At 42.6% G+C, this 26,743-nt stretch overlaps 1 protein-coding gene across 1 annotated transcript; it reads right to left on the bottom strand.

Annotated features, from left to right (window-relative positions):
- Positions 1 to 1,505: 1,505 nt before the first annotated feature.
- On the bottom strand, positions 1,506 to 25,613 carry DRP5A (Dynamin related protein 5A). Its single transcript, XM_087379361.1, has 9 exons — positions 25,215 to 25,613; positions 24,933 to 25,124; positions 24,614 to 24,820; positions 24,231 to 24,493; positions 23,982 to 24,144; positions 23,651 to 23,878; positions 23,358 to 23,550; positions 22,439 to 23,144; positions 1,506 to 1,942 (listed from the first exon to the last, which is right to left on the bottom strand). Exons 1-9 carry the CDS (start codon positions 25,563 to 25,565, stop codon positions 1,756 to 1,758), a joined length of 2,490 nt encoding a protein of 829 aa, XP_087235487.1. The 5' UTR covers positions 25,566 to 25,613; the 3' UTR covers positions 1,506 to 1,755.
- Positions 25,614 to 26,743: the final 1,130 nt, after the last annotated feature.

Here is a 26,743-nt window from a genome sequence, read left to right as displayed (position 1 = left end):
GTAAAACAAAGATAAGCACAAGAGTGTGAAATGTGAAATCTCACATGACACCTAACATCCATGCCTCCTTTACTATCCGAGATTATCCAATATGTAAAAACTCAATGCACCCCTGTGTGTGTGTGAGTTGAATAAAACCCCTACCGACAAAATCGTGTGAATGTGTCTAAAATAAAAGCCCTACCAATAGATTCTTATAAGCTATGTACACCCATTTTATACATTTTGAGATTATAAGAGTACCTCTTTTATATAAAAATCTTAACTTTTTTTATTTAAAACCCTTATGCACCCAAGAAAATAATTCATCGTTATATTAAACGCACAACTATCTTGAAATGGCACGATGGTAATACAAGATTAATCTCAGGTGTCTTGTTTTAGGATCGCAAGTGCTTCTCTCTTTTTAGGACCATGATCTTAACCAGCACAATGGTAATACAGGGTTAGTCTCAAGTGTCCTATTTCAAGATCGCAAGTGATTCTCTCTTTTTAAGACTATGATCTTAACCAACTCGATGGTAATACATGATTAGACTCAAGTGTCCTGTTTTAGGATCGCAAGATTGCAAACCTACATAGTGGTACATCGAATAAGTGGTCACCAATGTGGTGGTTTATTGCACATGATTCAGACTGCAACCAATGCAATGGTAGTACTATGGTCTCTCTTTTAGGGATAAGTTCTCAATAGTGCGGTGGTTGGTTTCCCATCATAACCAGCAGTAGCATCATCCACAAGCGATACATTCAACTTTACCAACACAAATCATCTCAATCCTTAGTTTTCTTGCTCGCTTGCCAAGAATGGCCTACTATTAACTTTAGGCTTACAAAATGGTGCAATGCAACCTATACCTATTCCACGAAATACAATAAGCCCAACAACCACATGAAATATAGGATGTAACTTGGTATCCTTGAGATCCTAGCTTGTAGACCAAATTTCTATACAACTAGAGTACTCTTAATGGTCTCCCATATCTATATGAATGTCTTCTTTGGCATAACGCATAAAAATACCATCACATTCCTCGGTGTCTCTCGCCTCTTCTGTACCATTTACACCAATTCTCTAATTTAACTAAGACTCCTTATCATGGTGGGACTTTGAGTGAGCTATATCTTTGTAAACAATACTACCTTTGAAAGATTAAAGATAAAGATGTCCATTAATTTAAAGATAAAGATGTCCATTAATTTAAACAAGCTATTTAATTTAAAACACTTCTACATGATGAAAAGAATTCAAATAACTTTCATAAAAGTGATTCGATATAGTATTTCAAATAACGAACATAGTATTTTATTACATTGCAGCCAAATATTATCGTCATTATTCAAAAATAGTCCATTGACCGTTGACCAATATGCCTTAAAACATGCATATATTTTCTCCACACGCTCTGTTATGTTTAATCCTCATCAAGCTTGAATCTGTAAGTATTTTGGATTGCGTGTAACCGCCTTGAAATTCAAGGCTCGCCCCCTAAATGAACTCGAAATAGAAATCAATTGCAGCATCTGTGCCCCTTAAAATACAGTAAAATGTTTTTGCACATCACTTAGCTGATGATTCCTTTAAACATTGAGTAAATTATTGGTCACTATGTGTTAACAACATACATATTCTTTTACCCATAGATGTGCAGTTTAATATCTGAACACTTCCCCAATTGGAAAGTGGCTTGCAGCTACAGATTTGATAGTGCGACCAGCTTACAATTGAGGAATGTCATACAAACCTACATCCTTTCATAGAGAGCGTGCAAGATTTCGAAATTCCTGAAGACAGGCCTTTAGTGTTGTGCAGCGCTTTTGCAAAGTTGCCTGCTCGTTTTGAAGCTGTTCCACAGCACCTGGGGCTACAAACATGTCCATGAATTGCATATCACTCACAGCAAACAGCTCCAGCCCTATAAACATTGCTAGTTGATCCCGACTGCACAAACAAGTATTTTCAGGAGACAGACCACATGTCAAGACGATTATGTCTGAAGACGTGCTAAAATTATTTTCTATGCTCTCTCTCTCTCTCACACATAGCTTCCCAACCAGTACCACATCTCCCACTTCCCCACGCAGCACCCATTACTCCCAACATCCCAAGAATACACAGAACCGTTAGACAGGATCTGTAGTAAGTGTACAATCAGCAGGTGATTTCATGTAGGTGACAGGGTACTCACAGAATCACCTCACATGTGAGCAAGGATAGCCATGGGCTAACTCTAGACATCATCTCATTGGTGCAAACTTGAGGCAGGCCACGATTGATGTGACTTAACATTTTAAAGATTTGAAATTGTGCACTCCATGCAAGATGTCATGTGCTGATTAGATGCCAAGTACCATGAGATTCTAGATAGAAACCATAGCACCTTTTTCCAAGGTTCCTAAGCATCAGACAAAGCACCTTTTTCCAAGGTTCTTAAGCATCAGACAAATCATTGATTTCCAGAGATTTCCAGAAACACATAGACTCGCAAGGGCCCACAGCCAAACAGTGGCCTGGACAATAGATGCTCACAGAGTTCGTCACAAATAAGTCTGCACAGAGTCAACACCATAGAAAAAGCGGGATCAGAGCCCATTCTCCAGAGACATTAGAGACAAGAGGCTTAGGATCTTCAAGCTCACACCCCTCTTGCCAACATGAAGAGACTAAGACATCCATGACCCACCAACTCATCCCTTTAAACAGCGCAGAGGACACTAGCAAGAGATTAATTTCATTGGCTTCTTAACTCAGCTAGAGATATTCAGTCAATTCCCCACCTGCGACCCCCCAAATGAGGAGAGCTCAAGTGGTTGACAGCTCAGCATACTTCAGGGTAGATGAACCTGAGGGGGAAGGAGTGAGGCTCGCATGTGGGGCAGCAGTTCATATTCCTGGTTAAGGGCAGCCCAAAGGGCCACCTATGTGCGCTGGCTGTGGGGCTGGAAAGAGGCCAGCCATAAACCCAAGCAGAGGGCACATGAGCTGAAGCAGTGCACAGCAGCAGCAGGAGGAGCAGCAGCAGGGAAGAAAGGCTACAACAGTACCTGGTCAGCAGGTACAGAGGGTACTGCAGATGGTATGGCTACTGCAGCATCAGTTATGGAATGTCTGCAACAGGTTAGCAGTGCAGCAGCAGACTTAAGCAGCAGAGTCGGGGTAGATGCAGGGCCTGGAGAAGACTGCATCACATGGAAAGTGTCCAGCAGACAGGCGCCTACAGCAGGGACCAGTATTAATCAGCAGGAGATTGTTTGGTTGGATGGAACAGCCAGACTTGGTTGGCTGGCAGCCTACCAGGTCGATCAGTCTGTCAGACCTGATTGCGTGGTCTTTAGGGGCCAGTCAGCCAGTTTGGTGGGAATTCCCCTCGATGAATAGGGCCCTGTATGCAGGGGTCCATATATTCTTGGAGCCTCACCTGCACATCACTATTTTGAGTAAGGAGCAGAAGGAGAACCAGGGATCTATATCACCATTACTTGCAGATCAGAAGTCCAGCACACCGAGGTGCATACTTACTCACTGTAGAGAGCATAAGGGTGCAGAGCGTAAGGGTGCAGTAAGGGAGCTGTCTACAGTACACCAATGGAGCAAAACTTTTGCAGAACTGCTCAGCCTTGAGTAGCTATTCAAGCCTATCACAGAGACGCGTGGCAGAGAGGTTTCCTTGAGAGGGAGCACCAAAACAGAGCCCTTTTTTGGTACTTAACCTCATAGATTGTTTCTAAAAGTGTTGATACATATGATGGCAAGTTTTGGACTTTAAGATTCATTTTGTTTTGGCTATACACTTGTAGGTCTGAATTGTCTCCTTAAATTTAAGACTTAAGTAGAGCACATGTATTTGAATTGTCCCACCATAAGTATCTGGTGCTCTCGGCATGAATCTTCCGCTGCGTACAAGTGTTGGCCTTGAGCAAGCAATTTACGTCTACGTTTTCTAGCACAGTATCAGAGTCAAATGTGATCCCTTGCTCGTGACTCGGAGCCCAGGACACCGAAGACCACGAACATCTTCAAACTGAATGGTGGAGTCCTTGCCAAGGAGGAAAGAGCACTCACATTCAGGGGTGCTTAATTGGCTTGCATTTAGTGCAAAATACTTCAGCGGACTTCAGATCTGCTACAACAAGCCATGGGATCCAACCTACTTGTTCCAAACTTCAGACAGTCTGGGAAGCTAACCGGAACCAATTATCATCTGGAAAGTGAAGGTTTGTAGCAATCTCGTGGTCAGGAAGATCTGGGAGATGACGAAAGGCACAAACCTGAAACCTATTGATGTGTTGGATGCCTCGGGGAACTTCATTGTTCGGATAGACCCAGATAAGGTCTAAGAGTGGAACATTAGAGATGCAGTTGCTCTTTCCATGATCATCGAGAGGACTGCAGCTTCGATGACACCTAGTATTTAATTGACGGATACAGCCCCAAAGGCACAAAGACCTTGCAAGATCTCTCTATGAGACCAAGCGCACATTCAAAATCAACTCTTCAACTTGAAAATAGACCCACAACTTCCTAGTGAAGATGAATATTATCAAGGATCAACTCGAAGCAATTGCTCACAAGGTGGACAGCAACCAGTTATCCATTCTCCTTGTCAATAAGCTTCCGAGGACACACACCCCTTCACATTAGGGGGACGTTACAAACCCCTTGACAAAAAGGGTGCCACCCACGTACCCTATATGAAGGGTTATAATAGCAGTCCAAATGCCACCCAACCCTTTACCAAAGGGCTCCAACCCTTTACCCAAGACTAACCCATGCCAAAAGGGCACCCCACAACCTTGGTCCTAACCACCAACCCTACAGAATTCCCCTTGCAGATTTGCAACCAGCCAGCACCCCCCACCCCTGCAGATTCACCCCCAGCAGCACCTGGTCAGCCTGCACAACATTCATGCCCCACCTGCATGCCCACGAACAGCAGCAAGTGCTGCCTTTGCAAACAGACGCGCCACCGCACAATCAACCATGCCAATCTGTTGTTCATGTGCCCTGCCTTAGCATACTCATTTACAATTTGCCATGCCCAATTGCATACATGCACAATGCCCTGGCCATACACACCTACAGCCTGCCATTACACACAGACAGCCTGCTGAGCTTTATTTCCCTGAAAAACAGCATCTGCACAGAGCCCTCCAGACCTTGCGATTTGCCAGTCTTAGCTGCCTTGACTTTTGCGCCCAGCAATCCCAATTTGCCTAGGGATTTGCATCTGCAAAACATTGCACCTTCTGCCTTCTCATTTAGTGCTGTTTATTAACAGGACACTTTCAACATAAGGGCCACACATTTCTGTACAAATTCATGGCACCCCAAGCTGCAACAAGTGGATCACTTCGACTAACAGGCCCCATCCCAGTCATCTGAGGCAAAACCCAATTGGAAGTTAGTTGTGTCGCCATGTGTGATCCATAGCTCCCTACCCTAGTGACCCAACCACTCCTCCATCATGTGGAACATCTAGTTTCTCATCATCAAGTCAAACAAACTAGGTGTCCAATGTACAGGTCTGAAAACCCATAGCTTCAATGGATCCCCCCTTTTGGGACTGTAAAATCAGAATCGTTACCTCCAATGCCAACAGATACTCATCAAAAATCTTGAGGTAGTTCCACGGCCCAAGCCACCAAAACTCCCTCGATATAGACCACCCTCGCGAGGTTTCAAGCCGAGCAGCCAAGAAAAAGGGTCATCAGATCTTGACGGCTCCTTGTTGGTAGCTGCATCCTATGATGAATGAGCACTCAATCGTGGCTGAGAGGAAGAAACCACTAACCAGGAAGAGGAAGCCCTTGTCTTTTCCTTGCCCAAGGACTAAGGCTCAAAGCGAGGCTGAGGCTCCACTGGAGGGAGGCTCGAAGATGAAGAAGAGGTTGGAACTGTTGTAAAGAGAGGAGGAAGAGGGGGTGAAGAGGCGGAGGAGCCACTTGCTACACACAAGATAGGTACTGAACCAAAGAATGCTACCAACAATAACGGAGGCAATGGAGGGAGAACCAATGGACGTACCAACAGTAATAATTAGTGCAACAACTCCGCACGGATCAACTACATTGATGATGGATCCCATGATAAATCTTTCAAGCAAGAGGGCGCGGATGAGGACAACGATACTGAAGATGCCGACTACACCCCTTAAGATAAGTGTTATTCAAGTAAAAGTGCATCTTATTTTCGTACTTCTTTGTTACATATGACTACACTATTGCACGAAAAAGAACATAGTGTCTTATTTGATGATGGAAGCACCCATGATTTCATTTCGCAATGTTTAGTTGAAAAGTTAGGGCTCGCAACCATCAAAACAAAATATAAAGTCAAATCAACTTTTCAAGGATCGAATTATAATTGCTTGCAAATGGTTAAGGATATTGAGGTGACTTTAGGGCCATTAGTTGAGAGCCGTGATTTCTTAGTCGCTCCTTTGCGTGAGCAAGATCTCATTCCAAGGATGCCCTGGCACGTCGATCATAATGCCAAACCCGATTATCTTAAACGCATCATTACTGTGACTCAAGGCACTAAGACTATGACTCTAGAATGCGACAAGAATCTTTCCTCTTGACCTATATTGTCACATACCCAAGCTAAAAGAGCTTTGTGCAAACGTGAGAATACATATCTAGTTATGGTCAATAAGATTGAGGCTAGTCCTGAGACTAAGAAAACTAAGCAAGAGCCTTTGGATCCTTTTCTAGCTACCTATGACAACTGCTTTATGGAAGACTTACTCCCTGGCCTACCTCAATCTAGACATGAGGATCACAAGATTGACCTTATTCCAGGTAGCGCATCACCGTGTAAATCACCATATAGACACAATCCTACTGAGCAACAACAGATTCAATTCCAAATAGAAGATCTTTTGGCTAGAGGCCTAATTCGACCTAGTAGCTCACCATTTGGGACACCCGTTCTTGTCAAGAAGAAAAATGAAACTTTCCGAATGTGCATCGATTATCGTGCCTTAAATAAAATCACAATGAAAAACCCCATTCCGAGAGTTGATGATTTACTCGACAAGTTGAAAGGATCCACAATCTTTAGTAAGATCGATCTTAAGTCAAGATTTCATCAAGTGAGAGTGATCGAGCCCGATATTTTCAAGATTGCTTTTAGAACCCAAACTGGTCACTATGAATTTCTTGTTATGCCTTTTGGATTAACCAATGCACCTTCCACATTTAGTCGGATGATGAATCGTATCTTCCTACCCTATCAAGACTTTGTGGTAGTTTTCTTTGATGATATCATGATTTATAGCAAGAGTCGAGAGAAACATGAAAAACACTTAGATCTTGTTTTCTCTCTTACGTGAGAACCAACTGTATGCCAACCCGGAGAAAAGTTCTTTTTTCCAGCCTGAAATTGAATATCTTGGAGACATTGTTTCAGCTGAAGGCATTCGAGTAGATCCCAAGAAGGTAGAAGTGATAGTAAACTGGCCACAGCCTAAAGATATCCATGAGTTACGATCTTTTCTAGATCTGTATAGTTTCTATCGCAGATTTGTTAGAAATTTTGCACACAAGGCACATCCATTGACCGAACTACTGCATAAGACTCATACTTTCTCTTGGAGTGAGCAACACACTTTAGCTTTTCAACGACTTAAGGGTGCAATGACACACACACCAGTTTTGACCATGCCGGACTTTACAAGACCCTACTTTGTCATGGTCACTGATGCTAGTAGACAAGGTTTTGGGGCTGTGCTCATGCAAGATAATCATCCAATTGCATTCGAGTCACGTAAATTAAAACCAACAGAGCTAAACTATTCCCAGTATGATAAAGAATTAGCCATTGTGGTGCATGCCCTTAAACTCTGAAAACACTATCTTATGGGTTTCGAGTTACTCATTAAGACTGATCACCGGAGTCTTAGACATCTCCTTACTCAGCCGGTGATCTCGGATCGACACATTAAATGGGCTACCTTTATTGACAGCTTTAAACCGATGATCCAATATCAACCAAGCAAAGACAATGTAGTTGCCGATGCACTGAGCCGTCGACCTAGCATAAATAATATCTCAGTCATCAAGGAAGACCCTTTCAAGCCTATGAAGACAGACTATCCTATTGATCGAGACTTTTTAAAAATTTGACATAAGATTAAGCAAGCTAATAACACCCCTATTCCTGTCACTGTACCATTTCGACGCTTGGTACTAGAAGAGGTACATCAACCACCCTACATGGGACATAGAGACGTCACAGCTACGTATCAGACTATAATTCAAGATATTTTCTGGCTTAAGCTTAAAATTGATGTTGCAACTTTTGTTGCACAATGTCTTATTTGTCAAAAAGTCAAGAGCTACAAGGACAAATATCAAGGTTTACTTATGCCTTTACCAATTCCTGATGGCCCATGGGAGCAGATTTCTATGGACTTTATCCCATTAATTTAATCCTTCAATTTTTAGTTTAGTTAGACCCAACATTTTTGTCGCGCAACTGATGCATGTATGCTCGTTGTTCCATAGTGATGCATGTGTACTCCTACATGGTTAGATATACGACTGCGACTGTATGAGTGTGTAGCATTGTGTGCACCACTTACGCGATGACGGTATGTGTAGCATGTGTGCACCATCCGTACGATTTTATTCATGTGTAGCATCAGATGCACCATGAGATAGTATGTGTCGCATGTGTGCACCATTCATCTGTGATTTATTGATTTCACGTTGCTATAATACTGAAAGGTTGATTGATTGTGGTGATTAATTCCAAGGTTATCTTATGTTTGAAATATTTCATTACTATTGATCGCGTGAATTCAGGGAAAGAGTAATTGATCAGACGATGGCATCTGGCAAGCATGATCTATCATAATTTGGGCGCGTAGGCGCAACTCCAGTGATGCGAGCATGAATAAGGCTTATGTCTAATTTTTAATATTACAAAAGCTTATGTACATATTTGAATTTTGGATTATTAGTGGCTTGGCTAAAAGTATAAACTTAAGTTAGAAAAAGCCAACTATTCTAGAAGGTGGATGGGCTTTTTGTAAAATCGAGTATGGAGAAAAGCACAGAGGTTTTTGTATGATTTTTGCTCGGAAGCTTTTTGGGAAATATACATAAATGCACAGGAGGTGGAAGGAGAGCACCACACCTATGGGAGGAGATTGTACCCAGCAGGCTTGTTCTGTCTCTTCCGTTTGTGAGTTTTGAGAGTTTGTGCGTATTTTCGAAGAGTGTTGCTGTGTTTTTCAAGGATTTGCAAGTTCCGTGAGTGTTTCCCGTCGCATCTAGAGTCTCGAGGTAGCTCTGATCTAGGAGGGACTCTAGTTTTTCTACCACTCGTGTGAGTCGGGGAACCCTGCACCAAGCTGATGTAGCTGATCAGGCTTGCAACAATGTACCAAAAATTTGACCAATGCAAGGTAGGATGGCTCTGTATTTCTTGGGAAGCCTCGAGCAGTGGAGCGTCACCAGAAAGTGAGCCTTCAGATGGATCGAGTCCATGTCCTCTACCAAGTGCGGGCCAAGAGAAACAGGGCTCTGCTCCACAAGTGCCCCGATGGTGTTAGGTGAGCTCAAATGGAGAAGGAATACTCCTCTCCCATAGATGGTGATCTCCCAAATGTGGTTCCCTTCTAGTGCTCCTTGATGGCGTGAGACCAACAATCTTGCCCACCACAACTATGTCCTGTAAAGATTGCACTACTTACTTTACCTATTGCTTATACCGTGGAGAGGGTAGAACTTTGACGGTAGACGGAATCAAGGATGCTGCCATTTGAGCCCAACTTGCTAGACCTAGGGTCCCGTTTCTCCAAGGATAAGCAAAAACCTTGCGTTGGGAAAAAGAGGAAAAAAGAGAGAGGAAAGATGAGGAAAAAGACCAAAGAGACCAGCCCCAAGCACGGACAAAAAAGACTGCTCCAAACTCGTAAAAGAATGGTAAAAAGCTTGCTGGGAAGGAGGCCAACAACGCCAAAGGCTTGAAGGAAGGGCTGCAAAAAGGCTTTCAGCTTCTTCCTAAACAGGCCAAAAAAGTCCTAGCTCGAGCCAAGAGCCTAGACCCACCAGCCTCTCGGGTGCTTACCAAAGGCAACTACAAAGCTGTATCAAAAAACCTGGAAGCTTGAGAAAACTAAGAGCAAGGTCCGGCCCCAATACAAGAACAGCCATTATCACCTTTGTGCAGTCTAAACTGTGAGGCAGCTCCCTAACTGAGCTGCAAACTGAAGTTTAGCTGCACAATGCCAGCCCAAACTGGCACCAATCAAGCAACACCTGCTTGAAAAGGTTCTCACAGAGCCACGACCTGCAAGAGAGGCAATGCAATCTACGGGGGAAGCATAGGTGCCCACTACCTATTGGAGAGGCAAAATGATCTGCAAGAGGGGGGGTGTCCATGACCACTCCCAGTACTCCTGAGTGAGATAACCTGCAAGCGTACTATACAAAGTCCCTGCTCTGTTCACAACCAGAAATCGAGGCTAGAAGGGAAAAAGACTGCTCGGGAGCGAAACAGACGAGAGGGGAGGTGAGATCATAGGCAGAAGAAGCAAGATGAAAGGGAGAAGGTGGGGAAGGCACCGTGGGAGAAGCAAGGGGCTAGCAATGTTACCTTTGCTCTAGGTGTATATTATTTTTTTGACACATTATCTAGAAAAACATGATAAACACTTTGGCACAACAATACAAGCTCTTCTCAAAGAACCATGTCCATCTAAATAGAAGATACTCATCTTACTCTTAGAAAAATGACATTTCATGTCATGAGCTACATCTTTTGTTGAGAGCTCATTATGTAGTTCCACACGCAACACGTCCCACAACTGGCAGGCGTATAAATAGGCCGTAACATTCTGCAGAACATGTTGCCACTCTGTATTCGCCTTTGTGGAAGAGAGTGCAGCTACCAGTTGCATCTTGCTTAGCCAAGATATGGCCCCTGATGCAAGCATGAAGCAAAAGCCTGATGTCAAGCATTGTGTATCTCAATATGAATCACAAAACCCTCCAAGCTTGCTCTCCGAGTAATACATGATCCCATAGCTAGATGTACCTTTGAGGCATCTCTAAACCTTGAATCTGTCTTTAATGCGATTCCTCCTTGGATATTACAAGAACTGACCGAGCAATCCCACTATAAAAGCTATATCTAGATGAGTAATGGTTAGATGGTTAGATGCAACAAACTACCAACATTTTTTAAAAAAACTCCTGCAACAACCAACAATTGAGACATGTTCTTAGGCTCAACTTTGGCCAAACCTGCATTGGGGTTGATGCTTGTTAGAATTCCTTGATCTGAAACTCTTTAGCACCTTCTTATAATACTTCTCTTAACAAATGAAGTGCTAACATCCTTTTGCCAGACTTCTACAAATTAGTGAAGAAGTTTTAAATCTGTGATCTTGAACTCTTGCACCAACTATCCTTTCACCTCCTGGATCCTCCTATGATCAATTGTGACAATTAAGTCAACATCAAGGATACGAATTGTGGTCTTATCTCTTTCTATGAAGGAATAGAGGTTAGCACGAAATGGACTACGAGATAAGACTATCTCATAGAAGTAGTCATCTAGTACAATGTTCTCGTGCCTTCTAGCTCATAAAGTGCCTTCGAAGCGTGCATATCGTCTTTCTTTAACATGGTTGTCGAAATCTTGCAAGCTGCTTATAATAAACTTCTCCTTGATGCTTAACGTTTAAAAAGAAAGACTTCACGTCCATTTGAAAGATTGGCCACCAATGGTGGGCAGCCAAATCTATGATCGTGAGTATGATAGTCATCTCAGCTATAGGAGCAGAAGGGAGTGGAAGCACCATCGGCTCTAATACCGTGATAGCGAAAGTGAGAGAGAGAGAGAGAGAGAGAGAGAGGAGTACACACGATATAGCTACCTGTACACTAAGTTGTATTGAACATAACATGAAGCTTCTTCAAACGTTCTTGGATCCACGATCTTCTAGATCTGAACCATAATAACATAGTCTATGGTCGGTGCTTTTCTCTAAAACCTCCTTAATTCTGAACTGCTCTTTAGAATGTCTGTGACACTTGAGTCTTCCAAGGTCATCTGAAACCATCTAGGTAGCTTTCTCTCCTTTCCCAAGGTCTGTCTTGTTGGTTTGGATGCCCTAAAAATGACTCTGAATCGTTTATCTCTGGATCTTTTGTCTCCTTTCCTTGCATGATAACAAGCCTCGGCCTTAAGAAACTACTGAAACTTTTGGTGTGGTTGCTTGTGGCTCAGATTCTCTCTTGAAAAACATCTCTACTCTGAGTCATACATGGATAGGCCTTTGATTCAATTATACCCAATAAAGATCCACATCTCGCTCTGGGATCCAATTTAGTTCTATCTACTTTCTTCACATGTACATAAGCATTAGAACTCGAGATCCTCAAATGGGAAATGATAGGTTTCTTACCAAAATATGCTTTGTATGAATTTTTTCCTTCAACAACCTTGGTCTTTGTTCCATTCAAGACGTGAATAGCCGTATGGACTACGTCATCCCCAAAATATCTAGAAAGCTTTCTTCCTGTCAACATACATAGCCCTATCTTAGTGATTGCTCTATTGTTTATTTACGCTACCCAGATTTGCAAGGATGTGTTATTAAACTTAAATGAAGGCTTGAGACTTCTTCGCAAATCAATAGATCCATATCATTGTTCTTTGAAATCATCAATGAAGGTGAGATAATACTTGGCTCCAAAGAATGATATCATGAACTTTCCGCATATGTCAAAATTGACCAACTCCAATGGAACCTTGGCTCTTCCTTTGGGAATGCCTCCCAGTGTTGCTTACCCTCCACGTAAGCCTAGCACACTTTTGCACTGTCTGCGATTTATATAAGGCAATCCACTAACCCAAGTCTTAGCATCTCTAAGAGAGTCGCATAGTTGGCATGCTTGAACCTTTTATGCCACAACTTGAACTACCTATATCCACATGGCACATTAATGCTCCTAATTTTCTACAACCCATGCTCCTCTGTTTCTCTTGCTACACCTTTTTCTATATCTTTCAATCAAATCAGGACTATTCCGACATCAAATTCAACCTTCAACCTATTCTTTGTGATCTGGCAAAGAGACAAATGTTCTTGCAAAGATTAAAAACATAGAGAATATTTGTGTTGGGATATGTGTGACCAAGGGCTTGCTAGGTGCATGTGTGCATCCACTAGTAGTCATATGGTTGTGAGTGTGTGTGTATGTGTGTGTGTGTAGAAGAGACAAACTTAGTGCCATAGGCCATGACATAAGTGATGATGTAATGCAAGGGCCCCTCACATGGGATGGTACCTATGATTGTGGAGTTCCTATGATTTAGGAGTTACCTCCTTTGATGTAAGAGAGGTGCCATTGATTTAGGCCACCCCCTCTCCCATTCTATAAAAGAGAGGACTTTCTCTCAACTCAATGGAACATTTTGCTCTTTGGTTCCCACACTCTCTTCCATGATGTCCTCCTTCTCTCCCACTCCCCAACATGTGGTATCAAAGCCTCCTTGAGCCTCTAGTCCATTCTAGCTCCGAAATGCCACCTCATCATCTTCTTCTCCACCCTCCACCCTCCACCCTCTTCTTCATTTCTGCCCTCTCTCTCTCTCCAGAACTTGCATAGCTCTATTCTCCATCCTCACGCGACCATTTTCAGATCCCTCTGAATGGAAGAATCCTCTCCTCAAGGCACACCTCAAGCATTCTCTGAAATTTTACGTTTACAGCCTATACTGGCAAGAAAATTGCCCTATGACTTTTGACGAAATTGCGCCTCTACAGAACCTACCCTTCAAGCAAGTGTTAGGCAATGCTAAGAGCTTGCTCTTGATGAAATCTGAGCTCAAATGCTTGCTGGAGTGTGGAGAAACAACCAAAAGACCAAGCAAAAAAGGTGTTGCTCTCATGAGCAATTCTAGGTGAATTTTTTACAATTCTCCTAGGTGGACAATCTCTGGTATAAGATCTTCCAATGCATACTAAAAGCCCTCTCACATCTGCTTCATAGTGTTTGAATTAAGGCCTCTAAGTTACTATGTTTTCCCACAACAATTTTGTGCATTTTTTGTTATTGGATGCTTGATGCAAGCTTGGAGATGACTTATTAACAAAAAATTCTTAGTTAACAATGCCTAGCTCTTGTTCATCTTCCAATGCTTCATATGTGAAAGCAAAGAAGAAGAAACAAGCACCTAGATATGTCAATAGGAAGGTAACAAAACTTGTGAATGAAAAGTCACATAAACTATATTATTATTTTGATGCAAAAAGTTTAGGATTTTTTGATTTTATGGCTTGCAATATGCACTTGTATGGTTGAGACTCATAAGCCATTTGTAAGAGAGCAGACACTGCCTAAACATAAAGGTAAGACCCTCTCATGGCCACCTTTAAGATAGATAACTTCAATGGCCAAGGTTTTCACACTTGGCAAATGAAAATCAAATTTGTGCTTATGAAAGAGAATTTATGGGACTTGGTCAAGCCAAGGAATCAATCATCTCAAGAAGGTGAATCCACCACAACCAAAGATAAAGAGAAGACAAGTGACTCTTCTTCACTACACCTGCAAATGCTAAAAGGATAGAGGAAGCTTATGCAATTATTGCATTAGGTTTGAGAGATGATTATGTGCATCATATTTTAGATTTGGGATCCCCTTCTAAGACCTAACATAAGTTAGATGTGTTATTTAGTGCTAGCTCTCATACTTCTAAGTTGAATTTGAAAATTAAGTTATTTGAAATTAAGATGGATGAAGACAACGTTGCAACTCATATTAATACTTTGAGGAAGTGTTATGACACAATTGGCCTCAATCAACTCTCCAGTTACTGAAGATGATGCTATGGCGATGCTCTTAAAGAGTATGCCTTAAGACTATGATTATGTTGTGACTACCTTGAAGAATATTCCCCAACCCACACTAGGACATCATCAGTGCTCTACAAGAGAAAGAGAGAAAGAAAACTTTAAGAATGGATGAAGAGCACACACAAGCACTTGCAATACAAGTACAAGGCATGCAAGCATTGTGAAAAGGTCAATCATCTTGAAAAATATTGCTTCAAGATCAATCCTTGCACTCATTGTAGCAAGAACAATCATTCAGAGAAGTTTTGCGATGAGAAGAAGAAAAACATGGCAAATCTGGTTGAAGAGAGAACTCCATCAACAAATGAAGAATCGAATCAAACTTTGTGATAGAAGATAGACTTTGTTTTTTGAGCTCTTTTTTCATCACTTGGTCAATTTTGAGATTTTCTACGTGGAATAGTACTCCAAAAAGAATGTTATGTGTTTCATCTTTTGTAAATCATCTCTGGTCACCATATGATGTAGGCCATGTGATATGTGTTTGCCTCCATGGTACCTCTTGCAGACATGAGAAACTAGGTCCACACAAAGGCCTATACATGCAAGAGAGATAACCATTTGAGGGAGTCTATCCCATTTTTGTAAACCTTGACCCTTGGGCACCTTTGCTAGCATGAGATCCTAGCCATAGATTTATCCTTGACCACCATGAGATGGCTTATGAAACTATGAGACTAGATGTATCCTTGACACAGCATGAGGCAAACCCTTGAGGAGAGGTATGTTGGATATGTGTGATCAAAGGCTTTCTAGATGCATGTATGCATCCACTAGCAATCATATGGTTGTGTGTGTATGTGTGTGTGTGTGTGTGTGTGTGTGTGTATGTGTGTGTAGAAGAGGCACACTTAGTGCCATAGGCCATGACATAAGTGATGATGTAATGCAAGGCTCCCCCACATGGGGTGGTACCTATGATTGTGGAGTTTCTATGATTTAGCAGTTACCTCCTTTGATTTAGGAGAGGTGCCATTGATTTAGGCAACCATAGTTACTATCAAACGCGTTTGATTGATTTTTCACACGTTTAAAAACGTTTGAAAAAAAGGTGTTTGGAAACTTCAATCAAACTTTGCTTTGCATGCACAAGTTTAAAAAATTTCAAACGTTTGAAAAACCCCACGTTTGAAAAAGACCCTAAGTCTTAAACTATGAAGATTTCGCCTCTTGTTTCATGCCCGTTTAGATGCCCGTACCCGTACGATGGCATCCATACCTCCTACATTGAAAGCAACAGCTCTCGTGATGTGTGCTGCTCTCCAAGCTCTAGGGTTGCATGCTGTAGCCTGATCTAGCTTTTAGATGCTAGCTACTAGCTACCATCTATCTAGTAGCTACTTAGTAGTTCCTAGCCTTGACATTGATGTGTGGGGACACCATTGCTTTCAAGTTTCATATTTTGCAGCTAGCAAGTTCTAACTTGTAAGTTTTTTTTGGAGAAAAAGGGTTTCGTATTTGACTTTGTAATGTTGTTTTCAATTTATGGGCCTAGGCCCCAAGCTCCAAGCTTTGTAGTTCGACTCTTTGAACGTCAAAACTCAAAATGTGATTGGTTTGGCAATACTAAGTTTGTAACTCGTTTTTGCTTTAAATTTCTAAATTTAAATGAAATTTCTAGCTTGTAAGCTATGTATTATTTTTTATATATCTTTGTAAGACTAGAATAAGTCCAATCATACAAATTTAGATTTTTTGTTGTTCTAATGACAATATGTCAAAATATGCAGCATAGCATTTTTTTAATTGAAATTATGATATTAAAAAAACCCACGTTTGGAAACTTCACCTCATTTTTTCAAACTTATCAAACGTTTGGAAACTCCAAACGTTTGGAACCTTCAAACGTTTGATTGTAACTATGTAAGCAACCCCCTCTCCCATTTTATAAAAGAGAGGACTTCCTCTCAAAGTTTGATTGTAACTATGTAAGCAATCCCCTCTCCCATTTTATAAAAGAGAGGACTTCCTCTCAACTCAATGGAACATTTTTCTCTTTGCTTCCCACACTCTCTTCCATGATGTCCTCCTTCTCTCCCACTCCCCAACAATTTGCAAATCCAATTTCTTGACTCGAACCCATGTTGAACGAAATGCTTTGGATTCCTTCTACGAGCACTTTCTCATGTCTCAATAGTTACACATGAATCTCGATATGCAAGGTGAGGTATGATCACCAATTTAGAGTATCTTGGAGGTAGAGTTATCAATAGAATTGCCTTCGTGCCCTGTCATCATCATTCACTCTCGACCTAAGTGATTGCAAATGCTTTGTCAAAACTGCACTAATTAAGACGAGTTCCCAAGGATGCATTGTCTCCCATATGCAGACAAAACAATTCTTGTTCTACAACGATCTTGCAATTCTTGACTTTTCTATCAAAAAGTGTATCTAACATTTGCCAATTTCGAGCAACGCTTTGGAGACATCCAGATGGTGTAAGTAGTCCACACCAAGAGCTCATTCTTTGCTCGATTCACGAATCCTGATGTAACTCTCAAAAGTCCCCTTTGCATGAGAAGCATTCTAACAAAGTTTCCACGAGGGAAAATTCTTTTCATTAAATTTTACCATGCGAAACTTTGCTAGACCAGACTTGTTCTTCTTCGACCCACTAGCCATCTTTCTCTCAACAAACCCTCACAAGAAACAATTACACAAATATTACAACTAAAGACTCACTACAAGACACGGAGACTCACAACCAACTACTACAACTTTAAAGAAGAAGTGACTTCTGACAACGCTCAACGCTACTAACCAATCGACCTACGTGACAACCCACTTAAGCCCGCCAAGTGGCAGTATCACCACACCCACTTAAGCCTTAGCAGAGCTTAGCACACACCCCTAAGAATGTTTAAAACAAGAAATGCCTAATAACACGCACATACACCCCCCCCCCAACACACACACACATACATGTATGTACAAATATACTTCCATGACTAGGTCTGCATTGAGCTCTATCTAATGGAGATACGCCAACACAAGGAGACAATAATACGACAGATCAGAGAGCAACAGGAGGTGACTAGGCCACGAGATATAGAGAATGATCAAGCAGGACGTGTCATAGACTTCTAAACATTTGAGTCAACTCTAGGACACAATGAAGTAGAGGAGGAGAAGCTAACTGATACGAGGGTAGCCTAGATTTATAAAGAAAGCCAACACTATCATGACAAGAGAAATCACTAATCCGTGGTTAGTAGATATTAAAACATTATACATTATACACCAATTGTGTAACATGTATTTGTATTTATGATGGACACCAACTGATTTGTTATGGCGATGGATCATCTCAGTAAATAGAAACAAGTACTCTCATGAGGACGCTCTTCCTCATTGGAGGACCAATCGGCATTCAACTTCTGCATGCATTACACACATTTGCATTCTCAAGGAGTCCGGTTCTCCACATTTGGTAACAGAGCAACGACAATCCACGAGCGAGACGAGAAGAGAAACCGAGTGTGGAAATGTTCGGGATAGAGGAGGTGCAAGGAACGCAGTGAGGCAAACTGACAACGAACAAGAGATGGCACGTGCGGTGGGACCCCGTGTGAACAGCAAGCGCAACGACGCACCTAGTGGGAGAGAATCGAACATAAGCAAGGTCTTGCGACCACGCACAACGGGAGCATTGATTTCTCAGCCCTAGTTTGTTTTCCTGTCTGGCGAAACAGCAAATTCAAAAGAGTGGTTAAAGACTAGGATCTATGTTGGAAATCCTAAATATTGGAGCTCCTAGGAGAAGGGCTTTCTCTAAAATTTTTAACTTTTGGACAGGAAACAATGTAGCAGGAGATAGACTATCCTCACTCTCTCTCTTGCTCAATACTAACTGCAATTACAAGATGATGCACTCAATACACAAAGTGAGCTATGGATGTGAGTGAGAGAATCAAAGGGAGAGAATGTAGTGGACCTCTGAAGAGAAAATAGATACAACTGAATAATAAATGCCCAAAGAATTGAATACAACTGTATGAAGGGGCTGAAACCCTCACTGCAAAATTGAGAGAGTAGAATTCTTAGAGGAGGCGAATCCTCACTAGATCCCTGAAGAGACTGAGGCTATCTTGCTGGTCTGCTGCGAGGAGGCCTGACTCTACTGCTCTCAAGGCTTAAAGGCCTGAGAAGTGGATGTAGAATGAGGACCAAAGGCTGCTCTTTTATAGGCTGATAGGTCAACCTGGCCAACTTGATCAACGCCGATCGTTAACCTTGGTCGGCTAGTCAACATTGACCATTGACCAAGTCAGTCAAAAAGTCAAGATAGTCTTTTGGCCAAAAAGTCAACTCTGCATTTTCTGACATGCGATGGTGTGACGTTGACTTCCTGTTGATTGTGTGCTGATTGTTGATTGCGCAAGGCTACTTGAGTGATTGTATAGACGCCTACGTCACCAGTTAGCATGGCCACAGTGGATGCCCGTGACAAACGAGATGACTCTCTCCTACAAATAGACCCTTAAAATCCTTAAACCATTGATAAGGAAAAAAAAGAAAGACAACCAAGAATTATGTACTTCACCACGTTAGATAGCTGAGACTTCATAGAGATCTATATTTATGTACTCTAGTTAGTGACTCAGTTAGTATGCCACCTTAGTTATCTGAGTTTGGTTTGAGATTCACATATAGGGTTCACATATTCTTTTGTACTTAGAGTTCTTTTGGCTTTCACAACTAAGAAGAGAAAAATTGTTTTCAGCCTCCACCTTTGTGTATATTTTCCCATTGTGTATGTGAAAAAGTTGCAAGTGAGAATCCTTCCTTCTCTCCCACTCTCTTTACATGATATCAGAGCTCGGTTCGTGGTAAGGAGCTCAAGAAAGAAAACCAAGTTCACGGTGTCCTAGTAAGAGGATCAATGTTGCTTTCCTTTTTTTTCGAGTTTGAAAGCAAATCTCTGCAAGTAGCACAACCAAAAAGTACAAGAGTGCATTGTCTCAGATTAAGACATCCTTCGCGGTCTGACGAGAGAGCATTATTTTTTTGATTCGAGGCCATTTCGAAGCCCGTTTTGATGGCAAAAGTTTTCCGCAGACACTCAGGAAAGTGCCTTGTTTTTTTTTGTGCGACCACTGTTTTGCAGATCGATGAAAAGTTATCACAAAAATTATATCGTATGCCTATGCGTAGAGATATTAGGAGTGACAGAATCATTCTTATTGCCTGTTGATGCATAATCGTCACTAAGAAGTGACTATGTCGTCAAATACCACTCTCGTCAATTTTGCAAATTTGCCCTTCTGAGGCAAAAGTTGTGTTTTTTTGCAATGACAAGATATTTTACAGTGTTTTGTAATCAAAGTTTAGAATGACGAATTTCCTTAAGGGAAAAGACTATTGAAAGTTTATTACTGGAGCTAAACAAGAACCAGTTATTTCTAATGTTCCCAATCAACAGGAGTTGCAGACATTTAAAGGATGGCATGAGAGAGTCAGAAAAGTTATGTACTGGCTTTCTATCAGTATTTTGGATTCTATGACTGTGCATATTCAAGATGCAAGTACGCCAAAGGAGGCATGGGATACTTTGGCAAAAATGTACAGCACAAATACGCAAGCCAGGAAAATGTAGCTCAAGCAGGAGTTGCACAATGTGCAGAGAAAAAATATGAGCATCAATGACCACCACATGAAGGTGAAGAAAATTGCAGATGCACTTGCTTCGATTAGGTCGCCAGTGAAAGATGATGATTTAGTTTCTGTGACCTTGAATAGTCTAGGAAAGATAATACACAATTCCGGACATCCATTGCCGTCCGTGAAAATTTTCCTGATTTTGAGGAGTTAATTCCTCTTCTAATTTTTAAAGAGCAGAGAAATGATAGTACATCTTCTTCAAGAGGAACTTTAAAAGAAGCTGTCTTCTACTCAAATGCTGGAAGAGGTAGAGACAGAGGTAGAGCAAGCCAATTTGGAGGCCGTGAAAGAAATCAGAATATACAATAAATTCAAGAAACCCAGTCCTATGGAGGAGGACGTGGTAACTTTAGAGACAAAGGGAGCCAAAGAGGTCGTGGTGGATGGCAGAGAGACCAAAATGCAAACAGCAATGTTAAATGCTACTACTGTGGTAAATTGGGTCATATGGTTAAAGATTGCTATAAAAAGCAGAATGACATCATGACTGAAAATTTGCAACAAGGCAATTATGCATCCTCTAGTAGACATGGTGATGACAGAAATGAGCATCTATTTATGGTGCAACACATGACCAATTCTGTGACAAGTGTAGAAGAAAGCAAAGATGTATAATATGTTGACTCAAGTGCGTCAAACCACATGACAGGTCATGCAGAATGGATGCAAGATGTAAGGTAACAATCTACTCGAAATCACATCTTCACTCTAAGGGCTGTCATTGAGGAGACAAGGTCGAGACACCAAAAAGTCTACACATGTTTCGTAGACTTTCGGACGGCCTTCAACACCGTCCCACAATCCCACATGATCAGGGAGACTATAAGAGATGCCACGTAGTGCTCCGCTGACTTAGCTTCACCTATCGGGGTGAGCTAGTGGAGATAGTGCAGTCCTACACTTATTTGAGAGCAGTTTTCACAAGACCCATTTTCACAATGACCCATGCATGACTCATGTAGGGGTGTAGTGCTTTGGCTCAACTAGAGCGATAGTGATTCGAGGCGCACTTCCAAGATCCACCGACGAAAGGCTGGCTTTTCGACACTAGTGCGACCGATTGCCATGTATGCAGCACCCTTCTAGGGATGTGATCTCTCGAGGATAGACTGGAAGAAATTTGAGCTGACCAAGCTGCTCTATAGCCAAACGCAAATCAGCAATCAATCCCTGCAAAACGTGTCAACCTGTAGCTGACCTGTATGGGCCTCCTCCAGGTCTCAAATCAGGCCTTATGCAGGCCATTGGCCTGGCTATGTATGCTGGACAATGCCAGTCATACCTGCCCCAAGAGGCAGTCCAAAACCCTCAACGGTGAATCTATAGGAGTGAGGCACCTTGCCAGTACCTTCATCTTTCGTATTCTCTCAAACTTTAAGGTCTAGGCTACTCTTTCCTTGAGAGGGATGTTGGAAAAACATAAGCTATATTCAATCCTATGTACCACTTTTTATCATAGCTATCAACACTGGTCAATGGTGCTTGTATCTTGCTATCTAGGATTGGATTCTAATGTATGATTTTCAAGGTATCCCAGCTTGGGGACAACTTGGTACTTGTTAGTTATTGAATGATCAAAACAGGAGTTTCAGGTTTTGAGCCAAGTTCTGAAAGCATTAAGGACTTTACAGTCTCAATTTTGTACATGCAAGTCAGGTTTCCAAGTTTGTAAGCAATCCAGCTGCAGATGACAAGCCTTGTCTACACCTTCCCTTCGACAATGGATTTCTAGCTTTTCCTTGTTTTTAAATACTGCTTCAGTTGAATTTGGCTCCATTTAAGTAGACTGATTTCAAAAGTCAAAATTTTGGTGTTCAACTCGACTTAACATTGGAACTCAAAATTTAAAATGGGAATAGGTAGAATGCAAAAAAGGAAATACAAAAACACATTTTACCAGGGAGTTAAGAAGCCTGCATTCAGGGTTGAAGGCACGCTGCGCTCTACTAGGACTTCTCTTATCTGTGCAAAGTGTTTAGCAGCTAATGAACAGACCTCTGAATATGCTGATTTCATTCCCCCAGATCCCTCATCAGTAAAATTATGGCGAGCTTCTTTCTTCTGAACAGGCTTTTGCCCATAAGCTGAGACAATATCTGACCCCTGCCTCTTCTTAGCTCCATTTTCAGCTCCTAGCCTGCCACTTATGAGTCCAAATTCATTTCGTTTGCCAGCAATAACATCGGCTCCTTGGTCTGGAGAAGGAGTCTCTGGCACTGTCAATTGACTTTCTTTCAAGGGTTCCCTGGTTGTATCAGGCCTCCTTGCTGGGGTCGAAAATCCTTGGAATAGACCAACTGGAGCAGCATTTTCTGTTTCTTGATTTGGTACAGGAGCTCCAAGCCCTTGGGTTACTTCAATAGACGAAGGAAAGGATCTGTTGGCCATGGCGTTTCCATAATTTCCCCATCCCTTGCTGCTTCCTATACTGTGCTCAAAGCCATAAAAATGAGAGAAGGGGCTGGTAAAAGATTCAAGATGGTGGCGTACAAGCTCTTTGCATTGATTTGCTAGATTTCTCACAAATCGGTCATAAGCACGACGGAGTGAGGCATGGAAAGCAACATAACCACCAATGCCTGACTTGCTTTTCCCAGCTATTTCTGCAAAGAAGGCAAAAATTAATGCCTCCAAAGTTGTAATTTACTCAACATTACTTCTGCACAATCCACGTGAACAAAGCTTCCTTTCGAGCCGCTCTAAAAGCTAGTTCATTATATCAGATTCAGATGTAGCCAAATGCAGAATCTTAAATTTGTATCGTTTCTGGTACAAACACATTAGCCATCAACAAAATTATGCTCCTGAGGACTAACCATCACAAGCTATTTCCATATGATTTCGTTCCACTGCTAGATCAAAAAGATTACGAAGAACATGTGCAAGCCGCTCACAAGCTGTGTCAAGTAGAGGGCCAAGCCATGAGCGTGCTGCTGCACGAGCAATTCCTACAGCTGCAGCTGTTGCACCTCCTTCTCTACCTGTGTGAGCAAGTAAGATGTTGGCAACCTGTTTCCAACATCAGTTACATCTTGTTGATGCCAGGGTGTGAAAGGGTAACATGGAAAATGTTCTTCTCAGTCTAGTATTATTACCATTAAAGCCCTACCTTCTCCTTTGAGACTGATGGGCACTCAATTGAACATGCAGCACAGCAGAACTCGTTTAGAACTCTTTCAAATGCTGCTCCCCCATAGAGCTTCAGGGTAGAATTTGCAGGCCACACATCTGCCATTAAACCTGGCCAATTCCCCACTCCACTTTCTGCCCTTTCCTCCTCTGTGGATCGGCCCCACTCTGCTGGGTCTGGATCTGCAGCTCCATCAATAAGGGCAGCCTAGGAAGCAAAAAGCACAGGGCGTCTGAGATGTAAATACGCATAATTAGACTTGTACGCATGGCGCAATAGCATAGAGAACGCTATTCAGAGTGAAGATTACCACATGCCTAGCTATAGCAGCTGCATGGACCATAGCTGCTCTGCGTAAAGAAGGAATGTCAGAAGTTGCTGCTATCTTATCGCCTATGCTTGACAGCTCGGTTGTGACTTCACTACAGCGCTCCTCCAATAATGCAAGTGTGGCTGGGGCCGCCTCTCTATATCTGCGTTGTCAAAAAAGAAAACCTGTTTCTAAGCTTGTAACCAGCAGGAAATAATTTGACGTTTACGAATCTTCAATCAAAATTACCTTCTCTGAAGTTCAGTTTCCAAGTACTGCCGTAAGTTTGCAAATCCTATATATCCTCCAAACTTTTCCTCATCAAAGCCACCCTTTATGTTCTCCCTAAGAAAGCGATTAACCTCAGCATCTACTATCCCTATCTGTCTGCGGAATTCTTCATTGGTTGTCATTGCCCGGTCTTTTGGGAGAGCAACAAAAAAAGGCCGAGCATCTCCCAAGTAGCCTCCTGCACTCAGGTAGCGGTCAACTTCCCAGCGTTCTGCAAACTCCTGAGATAACAAAAATTAACTCTCATTGACAAAACTATCAATATGTACGCAAGGCACCAAGTGGACAAGCAATACCACCGAATTACTCATCCGAAAAAACATTCAATCCTTCATTTACACCTTCAGGCGATTGTCGAACTTGGAGATAACAACTATTGTGCGGCGAAGAGCTGGATCAACAGCACGAATAGAGTCTAGCCACAGTGAAGAGCACCACTCCACGCTGCTTTGCTGGAGGAAAAGTAGAAGCCTGTGTTGAGGAGCTGCAAGTGCTTTGACCATGGATAAAATGTCATCGGGCGTGCTTTCAGGCTCCCCTTTTTTGGCCTGCATGCCAGAAGATCCCATCATTCGATGAAATGCCAAGCTCAATGTATGAATACATCGGCAGGCATTACAAATACTGGCAGAATTTCAGCTCTGTCTCTCCAGGAGTTACCTTGAGAACGAATCCCGGGGTGTCAATGATGGTTAAGTTGGGACAAAATGCGTATTCAGCTCGCATGACAATGGGCTTCGAGCTGACGGCTGTTCGCAATTTCTTGAGGTGTTCCTCGGTCCTTGAACGGATCGCTTCTGCGACAGAAGAAACCGGAACGATGAGCGGACCATAGTCGTCGGAGTCCTCGTCCTGTCAAACAATGCGATCAATGGAGCAGCCATTGCTGGATTGAACTCCGAAGTCCCGAACAAAACAAGTTTTTTGTGAGCATGTGCGTACCTGGAGCCGGCAGCGGGGTTCAACAGCAGAAGGATCATGCACCATTTGAAGCATCAGGGGCCTCCGGGTTCCCATTTCGACCTCTCTGATGTTGAAGCGGAAGCCAAGGAGCGCTTCGAGCAGCGAGCTTTTGCCATCGGACTGGCCGCCAAGGGCGACGATCTCCGGGATGGCGAGCTTCTCTCCGAAGGCCACAGCGCTGGCCTGCAAGCGGCTGTAGGCATCGAATCGGGAACGAGAGGAGGAGCTGAGGAAGATGGAGTCAGGGAGGGAGAAGGAGGGATCGATATGTGTGGAAACGGAGGTCTGTTTACGGCTAAGGGGGGTGCTCTGGGAGCTATCGGCCGCCATAGCTGAGCTTGCTTGGTGAAATTCTGTTGAAGATGAAGAAGAAGAAGAAGAAAACTAAGAAGGAGAAGATTTGAAGAAGAAAAAGAATGGAGCGTCGGTTGATTTGCTTTTTTGAACTCAACTTCCCTCCCATTTCCCGCTGGTCCCGTGTTTTGTTACAGACTTGACCACCATCGGCACCCCCCACAGATCAGTGCCCTTACGCATTCAATGCACCTTGGGCACCCATGGGCGACTCTAGACCTTTAATGTTCTTGCACTTTAGCTTTCCTGCTCGAAAACTCAAGCTCGCATGTAGCTTCATGGATGGCATCTTTGCACAAGAGGATCCAAATATCTAATTGCCAGAATTGACTTCACACCGACCACCGCCTACCAGAAGAATGGTGCAGGGGAGGGGAGAAGACAGAAGAAGGGAGGCTTGGTTTTTTGAACCAATGTGCATTGTAGGGGTCATGCAGAAGTTCAGCCACAACCCTCTACTAGGCACCTCTCTCTTTTCATTTTTGTGGAAACCCGCCGAACGTGCGAAGGCCGGCACCCGATGTCCTACGACAAGGGCGATTCGACGATTTGAAGAAGAAGGATGGTGCAGGGGAGGCTTTGCTTTTTGAAATGGGCTTTCCTCCCATTTCTTCTTTCGTTTAAAACCAATGGGGCAACTGGATGTTCACCCAACATTTACGAGCATCAACGTCCTACAGGAGTTTGTCAAAGCATGTTTCCCCATAGCGCATCAGAGTGCGGGTGCCAACATTGATCAAGTTTTCGTGAATGAGGGGTGGTGCGCTTTTCAACATTCGGGTCCGACATTGGATCCACAGTTTTTTGGTTGAACCGATGTGGCACTACAAGTGCGCAAGTCATTTTCACATGTGCGCTGCCAACCATCTTCCTCCAACTTTAGCTGTCACGTCATCCCTACTTGACATCACTCATGTTTTTTCAAAGCAGCCACATAGGTTAGTGCTGCAGCATGTCGCCTAAATAGTCATTCCTCCTTTTGCCATCCCAAGACAATTGAGTGTTCACACAGCTACCCCGGCGCCCTGCATGGAAACACGTCTCAGACAAGTCGATCTTGACCTATAGTGTTCTAGCACGTCAACTTTCCTACTTGTAGCTTCATGTAGAACTAAATTCCGGTTGACTGCCACTAACCTTATGGGGCTTTGATG

This window comes from Dipteris shenzhenensis, chromosome 9, assembly GCF_047967505.1.
Source record: "Dipteris shenzhenensis isolate YYH24624 ecotype China chromosome 9, Dip_SZ_1.0, whole genome shotgun sequence".
Lineage (NCBI taxonomy): Eukaryota > Viridiplantae > Streptophyta > Polypodiopsida > Gleicheniales > Dipteridaceae > Dipteris > Dipteris shenzhenensis.
Note: the sequence above shows the minus strand (reverse complement) of the source record. Positions and strands in the feature narration are given on the sequence as shown.

What these genes read in the sequence shown, in the direction of transcription:
- DRP5A (XM_087379361.1), bottom strand. Translation starts at nt 25,565, where the DNA reads ATGGCGGCCGATAGCTCCCAGAGCACCCCCCTTAGCCGTAAACAGACC. An exon ending in GAAACTGAACTTCAGAGAAG is followed by an intron (nt 24,145 to 24,230) that starts GTAATTTTGATT and finishes TTGACAACGCAG; the next exon opens with ATATAGAGAGGCGGCCCCAG. An exon ending in CTGCTATAGCTAGGCATGTG is followed by an intron (nt 23,879 to 23,981) that starts GTAATCTTCACT and finishes TTTGCTTCCTAG; the next exon opens with GCTGCCCTTATTGATGGAGC.